General features: G+C 37.7%; 1 protein-coding gene across 1 annotated transcript in view; it reads left to right on the forward strand.

The window, feature by feature from the left end:
• Positions 1-3957, forward strand: part of LOC124605388 (glutathione hydrolase-like YwrD proenzyme) — a 148214-nt gene extending 144257 nt beyond the window's left edge. Inside the window, exon 11 of the mRNA XM_047137028.1 lies at positions 3352-3957. Within this exon, the coding sequence (XP_046992984.1) occupies positions 3352-3592 (241 nt within the window). The 3' untranslated portion in view covers positions 3593-3957. The remainder of the gene's footprint in view (positions 1-3351) is intronic.
• Positions 3958-14603: the final 10646 nt, after the last annotated feature.

Genomic DNA, 14603 nt, shown 5'->3' on the forward strand with positions numbered 1-14603 from the left:
ATATTTTCTCCTTTCATCAATTAAATTCAATATTTCTTCTGTTACCCAAGGATTTCTATTAGTCCTCGTCTTTTTACCTACTTGATCCTCTGCTGCCTTCACTACTTCATCCCTCAGAGCTACCCATTCTTCTTCTACTGTATTTCTTTCCCCCATTCCTGTCAATTGTTTCCTTATGCTCTCCCTGAAACTCTCTACAACCTCTGGTTCTTTCAGTTTATCCAGGTCCCATCTCCTTAAATTCCCACCTTTTTGCAGTTTCTTCAGTTTCAATCTGCAGTTCATAACCAATAGATTGTGGTCAGAATCCACATATGCCCCTGGAAATGTCTTACAATTTAAAACCTGGTTCCTAAATCTCTGTCTTACCATTATATAATCTATCAGATACCTTTTAGTATCTCCAGGATTCTTCCAGGTATACAACCTTCTTTTATGATTCTTGAACCAAGTATTAGCTATGATTAAGTTATGCTCTGCGCAAAATTCTACCAGGCGGCTTCCTCTTTCATTTCTTAGCCCCAATCCATATTCACCTACTATGTTTCCTTCTCTCCCTTTTCCTACTGACGAATTCCAGTCACCCATGACTATTAAATTTTCGTCTCCCTTCACTACCTGAATAATTTCTTTTATCTCGTCATACATTTCATCTATTTCTTCATCATCTGCAGAGCTAGTTGGCATATAAACTTGTACTACTGTGGTAGGCATGAGCTTTGTGTCTATCTTGGCCACAATAATGCGTTCACTATGCTGTTTGTAGTAGCTAACCCGCACTCCTATTTTTTTATTCATTATTAAACCTACTCCTGCATTACCCGTATTTGATTTTGTATTTATAACCCTGTAATCACCTGACCAAAAGTCTTGTTCCTTCTGCGACCGAACTTCACTAATTCCCACTATATCTAACTTTAACCTATCCATTTCCCTTTTTAAATTTTCTAACCTACCTGCCCGATTAAGGGATCTGACATTCCACGCTCCGATCCGTAGAACGCCAGTTCTCTTTCTCCTGATAGCGATGTGCTCTTGAGTAGTCCCCACCCGGAGATCCGAATGGGGGACTATTTTACCTCCAGAATATTTTACCCAAGAGGACGCCATCATCATTTAATCATACAGTAAAGCTGCATGTCCTCGGGAAAAATTACGGCTGTAGTTTCCCCTTGCTTTCAGCCGTTCGCAGTACCAGCACAGCAAGGTCGTTTTGGTTAAGGTAACACTGTACAATGTTACATATGTCTGTGTTTCTCAGTGGAAAGCGTCACTTTGCACATATCAGTAAATCCTCAACAACTGTTTTCTCCTCTTCCCTGTTTAAAGCTATTGGTGCACCTACCTTGTGTCTATACTTATTCTGTAACTTATCGTTAAAGTTTGTGTACAGTACAGCAAACTCTTCTGATGCTCTCCTGATGCTCATTTTCCCCTGATGCACAGCCGGTAACACATTTTCCAGGTAAATGGAGTTGTATTTGCACCTTCTGACAGATCCAGGGTTCTTGATGTATGTTCTCTCCATCGTTGTTATTACCCTATAATAAAACAACTTTCCATATAAAGCACTATAACTTTACAATAGTATTACATACAGATCTTTGTAAATGTTCATTTAATACCCAACTAACTAATCAACGATATTAACTTGCTCTATTTGTACAACCTGTGAAGCTCTTCAACTCAAGTTTTCACTATTAACTTTTTTTACATGTAATAGACTGTTTCTCATAACATTTACTGACTGATTGTAGGTGAAAAATAAACAAATTCTTGGCATTCAGCCAAGCAAACAATAATGTTACCTTTGTTAATACATTGCACACCAGCTGCATTATTGCTGCAGTTTCATGGATGAGCTCAACTTTTAAACTACAGGCCAAATAAACACTATTGTCCTGCTATAACAATACTGCCCCATTCTGTAGTATTACCTACTTCCAATTTCAAACTGTTCTCTGAATTTTTTAAGTGCTTGCTCTAGGAGTAGATTAAAAATGATTCATGACAGTGTACAACCTTGCCAGACCTGTTTGTGAGTCTATGCTTCCTCTTGTGTTGAATGCCCACCAATAACAGTTGTGGCATTTTTGTAAAGGTTCCATATCGGTAATCAGTTTCTACAGTGAATTCCTATTTTTTCAGTACCTCAACCATTTTTCCTATTTTACAATATCAAGTGTTTTCTGTACATTAAAGAATCTAAGTATCTTGTTAAATTCCTTTCCATTTATATCAGTATAACTAAGTTTAAAGCTAATGATCCTTCTCTGATTCCTCAATTTTTTGAAGCCAAATTTATCTTCTGAGAGTGGAGTTTCAACTTTTTGTTGCATTCCATTGATGATGGTATCAGTTATTATTTTCAATGCATGAAGAACTAGGCTAAGCAATCAGTAATTTTCACTTTTTAAGACATTTGTCTTTTTAGGGGTCTGTAGACTTCAGAGTGGGGTCTGTATTTCAGTTTTTAACATACCACCAGAATTTATAAAGTCTCTCTCCTCATTCTCACATCAGGTGTGTATCATGTAGCTTGAACTCAAGAGACCTGCCTCCCCTCCCAGCCTTCTGTACATGATCATTCTTTTCTCCCTCTCAAAAAAACTAACATTCCTGAAAGCTAAGAACTGATTTTTTCTATTTTTATTGTGTCTATTGGTAACACTGAAATTTTCCCTACTGAATATATGTATTGGCCAGCCATACTATCTCCTTGAAATTTTGTAGTTTAATTAGTTCAATTCTCCTTTTGATAAAATTATATGATTATCATAATTACAGGACTGAAGTCTCCCATTAACAGCAGGATAAGTAATACTGATGATTTGAACAGGTTTGATCTCTTACCGCATACAGGTAACCATTATTCTTTGATTATTATGAGTGTAGTTATGTACATACTGATCTAGCAGCAGCAAACAAACAGTAGTTATTTGGTATAGAGAAGACATCAGCAGCCCTGTCAAAGTTCTGTCATTTCTACCAGCTGTATTATATTTAGTTTATATTGTGTAGGTGCAAGTAGTATTTAGTAATTTAGTGACGGATGACTGTTGAGATGAGGTACAGAATCAGTTTCTGACAGCTATTCCTCTCTGTTAATGTATACCAAGACTTTTTCCAAATTCCTGGAAGTTTCCCTTCATTTTGGGATCCATGGAACACAACAAATGAGTGTGTTACATTAAAATGATATTTTACAGTGAATTTTAAAATATTGTGAAAAGGAATCATTAGCAGGAATATATACTGGTATGAAAAACGTGAATATTAACCATTGCTAAATTTCCAGTAGAGTAAGTAACCACTACACAAAATAACTTATTTTTGTTTTCCTCTGTGCAGCCAGCCCTGGACAGTGTCACTGGAATCTGGAATACAAAGCGAGGTCTCTCAGCAATTGGTCCAGAAAGGGCACAAAATAACTTGGCCAGTAACAGGCTTTGATCGAGGAACATTTGGGCGTGGTCATGTAATAACCTGTGGTGCTTGGTTTGCTGGCACAAGTACAGATGTGTACACAGGTGCTGATGTATGGTGGGCAGCTGCCGATCCACGTTGTGACGGCTACCCACAAACATATTGATCTCATATGCGTGTACGAGCACACTCACACAAAAAGTATTAAATGACATGGTAGTGCTGTAAATGTCATGCAGGATGAAACAACAAACAATTTATTATTGATACTGACAAAGGAACTAATTCAGTTTACTGCACAACAACAAAGAAAAAAGAAGACTTTTCCTTTTAAAATTATATCTGTGAGACATTTGAATTGCTTCCTTTCCTTTGCAATGTAACGTTTTACTATCTTCTTTCAATTTTATTTTGTAAACAGCAAAAAACTCAGAAAAATTTTGTTGCCTATGTTTTATAAACAGTTTGTCTAAGGCAATGAGGAAATGTATGGAAGACTAAAACAACAATATGATCTATGTGAAGACTGAATATGGTTCATTTAGTTATTCAGTCAGAAACAGCTGCAGAATGCACTATATACAGTTTTATAGTTCATCTTCACATATCTGGAGTAAACATGGTTTTCCTAGAAATAGTTATTGTATTTGTAATATGCAGCTGATAATGAAACAACTCTGTGCATAAGGTATTCAGATTTTTCATGTGCATTGGTAATGTAATAAAAACAAAACACAACCACTTTTAGGCTGATGTTCTTAAGCAGACAAATGCTTCTCCATCGTGAAATTAGGACTCTAGAATGCAATAGAGGTTGCATTATAGCATGATGAAGGCATTTCTCTGTAAATGTATAAGAAAACAATAAAACATTAGCATTTCAAGTATAGAAGTTTCACAAGTTTGAATGCACAAATTGTGTTAGTCAACTGTGATGCATTACTACAATAGCCTCTCTTTGGGTGTTTTAACATTGGCAGCATTGATGGAGCAAATATGAGTTAAAATAAAGTAATGTGAGGATCTTGATAAACATTTCACACTAAGGCAGTAAACTGATTGATAATAGTTCAGTGTTTATGCTGAAGTTTATTAATGTCTCTACAGACAACATTGTTCTCGGTATGAATTTTAATTACACTTGTGAGAACTAATAGTGATGCTTTAATACAAGGTACACAACATAAATGTAATACTGTTTGTAATAAGTTAAGACAATAATGGAATTTTGATGTTGTGTCAGTCACTTGTCAGACTGTGGTGGCTAAGAAAGTTGAAACTGTACATTGTTTCAATTTTCTGTAAGATTAGTTAAAATAAAACTAATAGAAAAATATTGTCAGTCACTCATATTACACCTACCAATTGAGAAAAGTTACAGCTCTATGTTAAAGTAATAAAACCAGAATGCTTATGTGCAGCTGTATGCTTGGATTTGACTAAGATTGGAGAAATAGAAAACCTGAAAAGTATCAGAGCAAGTAAAACACAATGATGAACACAGGATCAGTAGTAACGAGATCTGTACAAGAAAACTGAACAAATAAATGTAATTATGAGAAAACAAAGAATGTTGTTTTACAGCCATGTGGTTTGGATGAATGAAAATAGGATATGTAAGAGGTTTTTTGAACATATTAACTACAGTAAAATCTCCCTGGTGAAAGTGGCTCCAGGAAATCAGAAGTTATCCTAAAGAGATGACAACTGAAAAACATGAATTTCTGAACAAAGATACATTCTGAAAGTAGCTTTTAGATTTCCATCACCAGAGAAAACCAAAAACAAAAAGTGGAACAAAGTAGTCAGAAGTTAAATCAGAAGCAGTTACTCACATGATCCATAGAAGTCACAAAGCAAATGAAAAATGTAGAATGCTGAACAAGCTGGAAATAATTGAAATTTGAGGCTAAGTACAAGATATTCTGTTTCACAGACACTGCTGTTTAATTTAAAACAAAAAGATATATGCACTATAGGTAGCAGATACATTTTAATGTATTTAACTTGCATTTCTGCATTTCATGAGCAATAATAAACAGATATATTAACATCTGCTTGTAATAGGGTGTATGATAAGAAAACTTGATATGTAAACATTAAATACTAAATTTCAAAATTATATTTTCTTTCTTCTGGTATTTTAACTGCAATATACTATAGTATCAAACAATGGAAACTCAAGATATGAATATAAACAATGTAGGCAAAGACATATTGCAACTTACTATAAAGATACCGAGCGAGGTGGCGCAGTGGTTAGCACACTGGACTCGCATTCGGGAGGACGACGGTTCAATCCCGTCTCCGGCCATCCTGATTTAGGTTTTCCGTGATTTCCCTAAACCGCTTCAGGCAAATGCCAGGATGGTTCCTTTGAAAGGGCACGGCCGATTTCCTTCCCCATCCTTCCCTTACCCGAGCTTGCACTCCGTCTCTAATGACCTCGTTGTCGACGGGACGTTAAATACTAATCTCATCATCATCACTATAAAGATAACACGCTAAGTTGCAGACAGGCACAATTAAAAGACACTTACACATAAGCTTTCAGCCACAGTCTTCACTGGAAAAAGAGAAATGCACACCATTAATTTATACAAGCAAGCACACCTCATGCACACACATCCACCAGCTTGAGACAGAATGTGTGTTATCTTTATGTTAAACAGCAATCTGTCTTATCCTATATTATTGTATACTATAGCATTTTCTGCATAAAAATAGTCTGTTAATATATATATATATATAAAAAAAAAAAACAAAGATGAGGTGACTTACCGAACAAAAGCGCTGGCAGGTCGATAGACACACAAACAAACACAAACATACACACAAAATTCAAGCTTTCGCAACAAACTGTTGCCTCATCAGGAAAGAGGGAAGGAGAGGGGAAGACGAAAGGAAGTGGGTTTTAAAGGAGAGGGTAAGGAGTCATTCCAATCCCGGGAGCGGAAAGACTTACCTTAGGGGGAAAAAAGGACAGGTATACACTCGCACACACGCACATATCCATCCACACATACAGACACAAGCAGACATATTTAAAGACAAAGAGTTTGGGCAGAGATGTCAGTCGAGGCAGAAGTGTAGAGGCAAAGAAGTTGTTGAAAGACAGGTGAGGTATGAGTGGCGGCAACTTGAAATTAGCGGAGATTGAGGCCTGGCGGATGACGTGAAGAGAGGATATACTGAAGGGCAAGTTCCCATCTCCGGAGTTCGGATAGGTTGGTGTTGGTGGGAAGTATCCAGATAACCCGGACGGTGTAACACTGTGCCAAGATGTGCTGGCCGTGCACCAAGGCATGTTTAGCCACAGGGTGATCCTCATTACCAACAAACACTGTCCATTCATGAATGGACACAGGCAGACAGTGTTTGTTGGTAATGAGGATCACCCTGTGGCTAAACATGCCTTGGTGCACGGCCAGCACATCTTGGCACAGTGTTACACCGTCCGGGTTATCTGGATACTTCCCACCAACACCAACCTATCCGAACTCCGGAGATGGGAACTTGCCCTTCAGTATATCCTCTCTTCACGTCATCCGCCAGGCCTCAATCTCCGCTAATTTCAAGTTGCCGCCACTCATACCTCACCTGTCTTTCAACAACTTCTTTGCCTCTACACTTCTGCCTCGACTGACATCTCTGCCCAAACTCTTTGTCTTTAAATATGTCTGCTTGTGTCTGTATGTGTGGATGGATATGTGCGTGTGTGCGAGTGTATACCTGTCCTTTTTTCCCCCTAAGGTAAGTCTTTCCGCTCCCGGGATTGGAATGACTCCTTACCCTCTCCTTTAAAACCCACTTCCTTTCGTCTTCCCCTCTCCTTCCCTCTTTCCTGATGAGGCAACAGTTTGTTGCGAAAGCTTGAATTTTGTGTGTATGTTTGTGTTTGTTTGTGTGTCTATCGACCTGCCAGCGCTTTTGTTCGGTAAGTCACCTCATCTTTGTTTTTATATATAATTTTTCCCACGTGGAATGTTTCCTTCCATTTTATATATATATATATATATTTGTCTTTGATGCAGCAGATACTGGTCACCAGTTGACAGCCACTAGTTACTGCATAGATTTTTTTTATTACATTATACCTTCTGCACAAGTTTTTCTGTGTAAAAAGTTTAATCTTGCATTTTTGTAAGTGTAAATTCATTCAGTCTGTAGCACAGTAGTTGCTCATTTGTCTTGTTTTGAAGACAAGCATTTGTTTGTTTAGTAAGCCAGTCAGTGAGGTCCCAGCTCTTGGCTGATACATATCTATAGAGCAGCAAGTTAAGTACTTATCTGTTCTTGTGTTTTTCTCATAGTACATTTCTTAAATTTTGTGCATGGTTTTCTGTTTAAGAGGTTTAATCTCTGTTTTTGTTAAGTTTAAATTCATTCAGTCTGTAGTGCAGTTTCCACTTCTTCTGAACAGCCACCTACATAGCTTATTAACACATCAGAAACCATTGGTGACACATCAGGAGGGTGGCAAGTTGCATATCTAGGATTCTGTCTGCTTTTACGATCTACTTCTTCAGTTAGACTTCCTAGGACTGGTAGGATGTGTGCATGCTGTGTGTGGACACAGGAGCAGCTGGCCACAGTTTGCAAACAGCTGAACGCACTTTTGGCTGTGGTCAGTCACCTTCAGATTGCTGCCTCAGGATGTAACAGTAGCAGAGAATCTGGCACATCGGATGGGACACCTTCTTATCTCACCCAGAGGCTCTACTGTCGAAGCATCTCATAGTGTACCCAACGAAGTGGATCTGCCCTCACAGCAGGGTGAATGGCAGGTGGTAACTCACTGACGTTAATGGAGGCATAGCACCTATGTGAAGATCAGCCTTCTGGCCTTGCCCATTCACCCTGTGGGAGGATATGTGGCCGTTCGTTCAGCAGGACCCAAGCAGGCACAAAATGGGGGGGGGGGGGGGGGGGGGCTTTACTGTCTATTGGGAGCTCAAGCGTTACGCACTTTGTGGAGCCCCTTAGACAGATAGCGTTCAGGACTGGGAAGAAAGGCAATGAGGACTCACTATGTCTGCTGGCAGAGGGGGGGGGGGGGGGGGGGGGGGGGGGACTCATCTGAGATGTGGAGTATTCCCTGTCTGTGGAATCGAGCGTGCAAAGTGCTGTTATCTGCAAGTTGTGGCTCACATTGGCACCAATGATGTCTGTTGGATGGGTTCTGAGGCCATCCTCAGTTAATACAGGCAAAGGCTGTTAATACAGGTGAAGGCTATTGGACTCAAACATGGGGTGCAAGCAGAGCTCACAATTTGTAGCATTGTTCCCAGAGTTGATCAGGGTCCTTTGGTTTTGAGCTGAGTGGAGCATCTCAACAAAAGGCTTCATTGACTCTGTGATGGTCCTGGCTGCAAATTTTTAGACCTGTGTTATCAGATGTGGTTTGTAGGACTCCCCTTGATAGGTAGGGGTGCACTACACACAGAATTCAGGTACTTGAGTAGCAAAATACTTGTGGAGTGCACATGAGAGTTTGTTAGAGTAGGTACTCCGATGAACACACATCAGTCGATATGCAGCAATGCAAATCCAACTGCATTAAGTGTAAACACACTTTGACTGTAAAAATTTTATCAGTAAATTGTTGAATATTTGTAACAAACTTCCTGAATTTATTGCCCTTCACGAAAGTTCTTGCACTCAAATTATTCTTGGGACTGAGAGCTGGGTGAAAACAAAAGTGGAAAGCTCTGAGATATTTATTGAGTCACAGAACATATATCAAAAAGACAGATTAGAGGCCATAGGAGGGAAAGTTTCATTGTACTTGACAAAAATATTGTCTACACTTAAGTCAAAAGTGGAAGTGTTCATTGCAGTTGACAAAAATATTGTCTCTATTGAATACAAAGTTGAATGTGACAGTGAAGTTATCTGGTCACGTATAATATGTGTTGGTGAAATCAAGTTAAATGCTGGATGTTTTTACTAGCCACCTGGTTCCACTGTGACAGTTCTAGAGTCATTCAAAGAAAGTCTGTGGTCAGTAACATGTGAATACCTAAGTCATGCAATATTAGTTGAAGGCACCTTTAAACTACCAAGTATAGACTGGGATTCTATGGATTCGTTGTGGCAGGTATGGACAAACTGTCATGTGAAGTACTTTTCAACACGTTTTCTGAAAACTGTCATGGCATCTAGTTTGGCAGCCCACATGTAATGGAAATATCTTAGACCTTGTAGCTACAAATAGAATGGACCTTATTGACAGTGTCAGTATAGAAACAGGGATTAGCAATCATGATATCATCATAGCAACTATGATTATGAAAATTAATAAATCAGTCAAGAAGGCTAGGAGAGTATTTCTCCTAGAAAGAGCAGATGGCCAATTGTTAGCATTGAGACAGTGAATTGCCATCAATTAGATCCAGAAAGATGGGCAGAAAGGAATTGTGGGCAAAGTTGAAGAGGATTGTAAATTGTGGTCTGGAGAATTATGTATCTTGTAGTGGATTAAGGATGAAAAAGACCCACCACAGTTTAACAATGATATTTGGAAAATGCTGAGGAAGCACAGACTGTTGCACTCTCAATGCAAAAGAGAACACTCAAATAGTGACATGCAAAGGTTAGCAGAGATTCATAGGTCTTTTGAAAAGATGTATGCATGAAGCAGTCAACAAATACCATTGCCATACCTTAGCAAAAGATCTGGAAGAGAACCTGAGAAAATTCTGGTTCTGTGTAGAATCACTAAGCAGGTCTAAGGCTTCCACTCAGTCTCTCATTGACCAGTATGATGTAGCAGTTGAAATTGAAGTTTTAAATTTTGCATTCAAGAAATCATTCGTGCAGGTGAATCATACAGACATACCACCATTTTACTATTGGAGAGACTCCAGTATGGATGACACAGTAATAAGCATCCCTGGTGTAGAGAAACGCTTGAAAGGTTTGAAAGAAAATCAGTCAGCTGGTCTGAATAGAATCCCAATTCAATTTGACAAAGAGTACTCTACAGCAGTGGCCCTTTACCTAGCTTGCATTTATTGTGAATCTCTCGCCCAGTGCAAAGGCCTTGGAAAAAAGTGCGGTTATTTCTGCAAATAAGAATGGTATAAGAACGGACCCGGAAAATTACAGAGCAATATCACTAACTTCAGTTTGTGACAGAAACCTTGAACATATTCTCAGTTTGAATACACAGTAAAACTTGATAAAAAAAGAAAGTGTAAAACTCAGAGCTCTGGCCAAATCGTACAAATATTTCAGTACCAGCCCATTCAGTACACTTTTATATGCTAATTTTTTGTATGAGGTGGAACACGTATAATGTGAAAATGGAAGGAAAATTTTAATACTTCATTAATAATTCATTTAAAATGTAGGAAAAAAAGTTTGTACAGTACTACCATCTTTTTACAGCATACTTCAGTTATTCACATCTATACAACAACACTACTTTTGACACAGAGACTGTACAGTCCTGACAATGCTGTTATGTTAAAGAGATGAGTGTTGCTCTGTTAAAGAATAGTTTTACCTGGCAAGGCCAAACATTCCAGTGAAATTCACTGTCTGCAATATGCTCTGCTAGTTTAAGTTAACTTGTAACACTTTAAGTGACAACATGATGTCGAACAAAAGGTATGCATTGCTAACACTTGACGAAAAGATTAAGCTAATCAAGACAAGTGAAAGAGACAAACTCTCGGTACATGAAATAATGTTGCATTTCATGTGTAGGAAAACTATGGGATGAATGGCAAAAAGGGAACAGGCAATTGAAAAGAAAGGTGATGAAGATGGAACATGAAGAAACTAATGAGATAGTGTGAGAATGGTTCATAAGTGTATGGTCAAAAAACTTACCTTAGTCTGGACCCATGTTGTAGCATGAGGTTCCAAAAGTCACTAAAGAGCTGGGGAATACGGTATTTAAGGAATTCACAGGATGACAGAACAATTTCAAAGCTAGGCACAACATCATGTGGAATGAAATGTCTGGGGAAGTAAGGAGAGACGGTGCCTTTCTTCAGGAAGCATGCAATCTGGTCAACATGGTATCGATCATGTTCAAGTGATTCCTAGTGTGCTCCCTAGGTCTTTTTAGTATGAATTCAAAGGAAAGACAGAGCTGCAGAATAAATATATGAAGTGTGGCTATAAACTAATGAACTGATGCTGTCAAGGAGTAAGTACACAAGCATCAAATACATAAGACGAATAGCTTTGAAGCGTGAAGCCCTCTCAGTCAAATGTGGCACTTCTGGTGCCTGCAGACAAACCAGTGTGACTGTGTCCTCTGTTTGTTGAAGAATTGTTATTTTGTTTTGCTGGAAAAATGATAAGTGTGATAATAGAACAACGAATTGTCATGAAGTTTCACATGAAAGTTGGAAGAACTGCTACTAAAATAAGTATGTGGAAAAACTGTTTATCATGTACACAAGTTTTTGGATGATTCAGACATTTCTAAGATGGCTGAGGAGACATTGAAGATGACTCACATATGTAACACTCTTCAACATTGAAAACAGATGAAAATATTAAAAAAGTAGGTAATCTAATTTGATCTGACTTTCATTTGAGTATTTCATATACTTCTGAAATTGTAGAAATCGACAAATAATGTGTATGGCTACTTTTACATAACCAGTTTAATGTGAGAATAGTGTGTGCAAAACTGGTGCTGAAAATTGTCATGATCAAACAAAAAGAAGCTTGTGAAAATGTTTGTACTGATACTTTGAATACTATTGAAAATTGTCCTAATTTCTTGGATAGGGTGATTACACACGACAAATCTTGGTTTTTCACTTATAATCCAGAAACTGAGTGCCAGTCCATCTACTGAAAAGGTCAAACTTCACCAAGAGCAAACAAAGCTAGAATGAGCAAATCATGATTCAAAGTGATGATGATTCCTTTCTTTATTTATATTCATGGAACTGTGTATCGTCAGTGGGTTCCTGAAGGTCAAACTATTAACCAACATTACTATCTTGAGATTCTTGCTCAACTCTGTGAGAAAATAATTAAAAAAAAGACCCAAATTGTGGAAGAACAAGTCATGGGTGCTACATCAAGACTAAATACCAGCTCATACCACATTGTCTCTTAAGAGGTTTCTAGCAAAGTATAGCATCCCAGTCTTAGATCACCCATCCTATTCACCAGACCTAGCACCATGTGACTTTTATGTATTCCCCAATGTTCAGTTTGCATTAAAATGAACAAAGTTTCAGTCCATTGAAGCAGTGAAAGAAGGAGCTCACAAAGCAAGACTTTCAATGCTGTTTCCCATTGAAGCAGTGAAAGAAGAAGGTGCTCACAAAGGAAGACTTTCAACGCTGTTTCCATCAATGGAAAATTTGCATGGTGCATCTTAGGTATAAAAGAGGGGAGTATATTGAAGGTGACAATAGCTAAATATGTACATTTTTTAAAATAAAAAGTTTTACAGCAATAGTCCCATTATTTTAAATCCACACCTCATAAGTACAGTTGAAATAGCTATTGGTGAAACAAAATATTGCAATTTGAACTAAGCCATAGGTATTAAAGAAAATGCATTTAGTGTCTTCCACCAGAACAAGAGAAGCCTCATTAATTAAAAAAAGGATGGAATTCCCACAAACACACAGGAAAAGGAAACAGCAGACAGAATTTCATCAGACATGGAAATCACTGGTATTGAACAGATTCATACTGGTGGATAAAAGCTAATATTATGCTACAGCAGACTCAGTAAAAAGAAAGGGAGAATAGTTTCACATGCAAAAATGGAGTTAAGTTCCATGATCTTATGGTTAACGAATTTTGTGTAGAATGTCTCTTAGTACGCTGTGCTACAACAGCAGAGCAGGAAACACACAGGCTTCCAGTAACTTTATAGGACACCAGCAGGAAGCACCTTACAGGTTATGAAACATCACTAGCACTGATCGATGGCAGCTAAAGTTGTTGTTGTCCTGCTTTGCATTAATTATTCACCATTATCATGAAAAAATTCCCAGTGAGTACTGAACAACATAGTGCAACAGCCATTGACAATTTATTTGGCAATGAAGGAATTACTGAATGTTTTCAAACACAACAATCTGCAGTGATTTTGATATAAAATCAATAGATAAATGGTTTATCTCACCTAGATAGTCCAAAGTTTAAAATGCAACATGGTGACCAGTTAGGTACAGATCATAGAAGAAAAGTATTGTATTGTAAATAATGATCCAATGTCAGATTTAAAGAGAAATTCTGAGAAGATTGCTAGAGATAAATTTATAAAGCAGCCAGTTAGATTAAATACTTAACTCTTTCTTAAACATCTTCCTTCGGGACTTCGTCTTGTTTTTGCCTGAATCAAACAAGGGTAAAGTAGAACAGAAGCAAGGACAATGGCTGGATAAATTCTGGGGTTAAGTATTTGGTACTAGGAAGAGAGAAGTCTACCTAAGTCACAGACCAAGCTGTGGTCAACAGTTGAAACTCAGTTACCACTTTTATTGTAAAATCTTCCAGGCTATTATTAAAAAAGTTAAGCATATGCATTATACTCAACAAAATGAAATGCTCCAAGAATAAGACATAAGCATTTTGGTATGTTATTAAACAAAAAAACAAACAAAAATAGCAATCCAATGGAAACTAGCTCTGAGAGAAATGGTGACATTTTCAAAACAATCACCATTGAATTCAATCATCATTTCCTCACAATGGCAGCAGATATTTCAGCCACTAATAAACAACCAAATACAGATGCACTAGATTCTTTTATAAAGACACCACCTACTGACATTAGTTTGAAAAATGCAGCTCTAAGAAGATTACGAAGCTCATCATGTTACTAGTCATTCTCTGGGGTATGATACTGTTTCTACAAAGATATTAAAATCTTGTGGTGAATTGATGAGATTAGGCTTATGCTATCTTTGTAATCAATCAATGATGAGGGCATATATTTCACATCTCCAAGCTCTTCAGACTTGTTTGAGAAATAGGCCATATTGTAGAATACTAATTCATTTAGATGAGCAGAACTTGTTTGGTTTTCTTACAGAATTCTCCACAGAGAAAGCAATACAACATCTCACAAATGTAGAGTTAAAAAGAAAAATATAGCACTAATAGCATCCCTCTTGCATGGATGGAGTTTAGTTTATTTTAATTATTTGCATGTTCTATGGACCATAATGGTGACCTGTCAC

The sequence above is a fragment of the Schistocerca americana genome, chromosome 3, assembly GCF_021461395.2.
Source record: "Schistocerca americana isolate TAMUIC-IGC-003095 chromosome 3, iqSchAmer2.1, whole genome shotgun sequence".
NCBI classification, from domain to species: domain Eukaryota; kingdom Metazoa; phylum Arthropoda; class Insecta; order Orthoptera; family Acrididae; genus Schistocerca; species Schistocerca americana.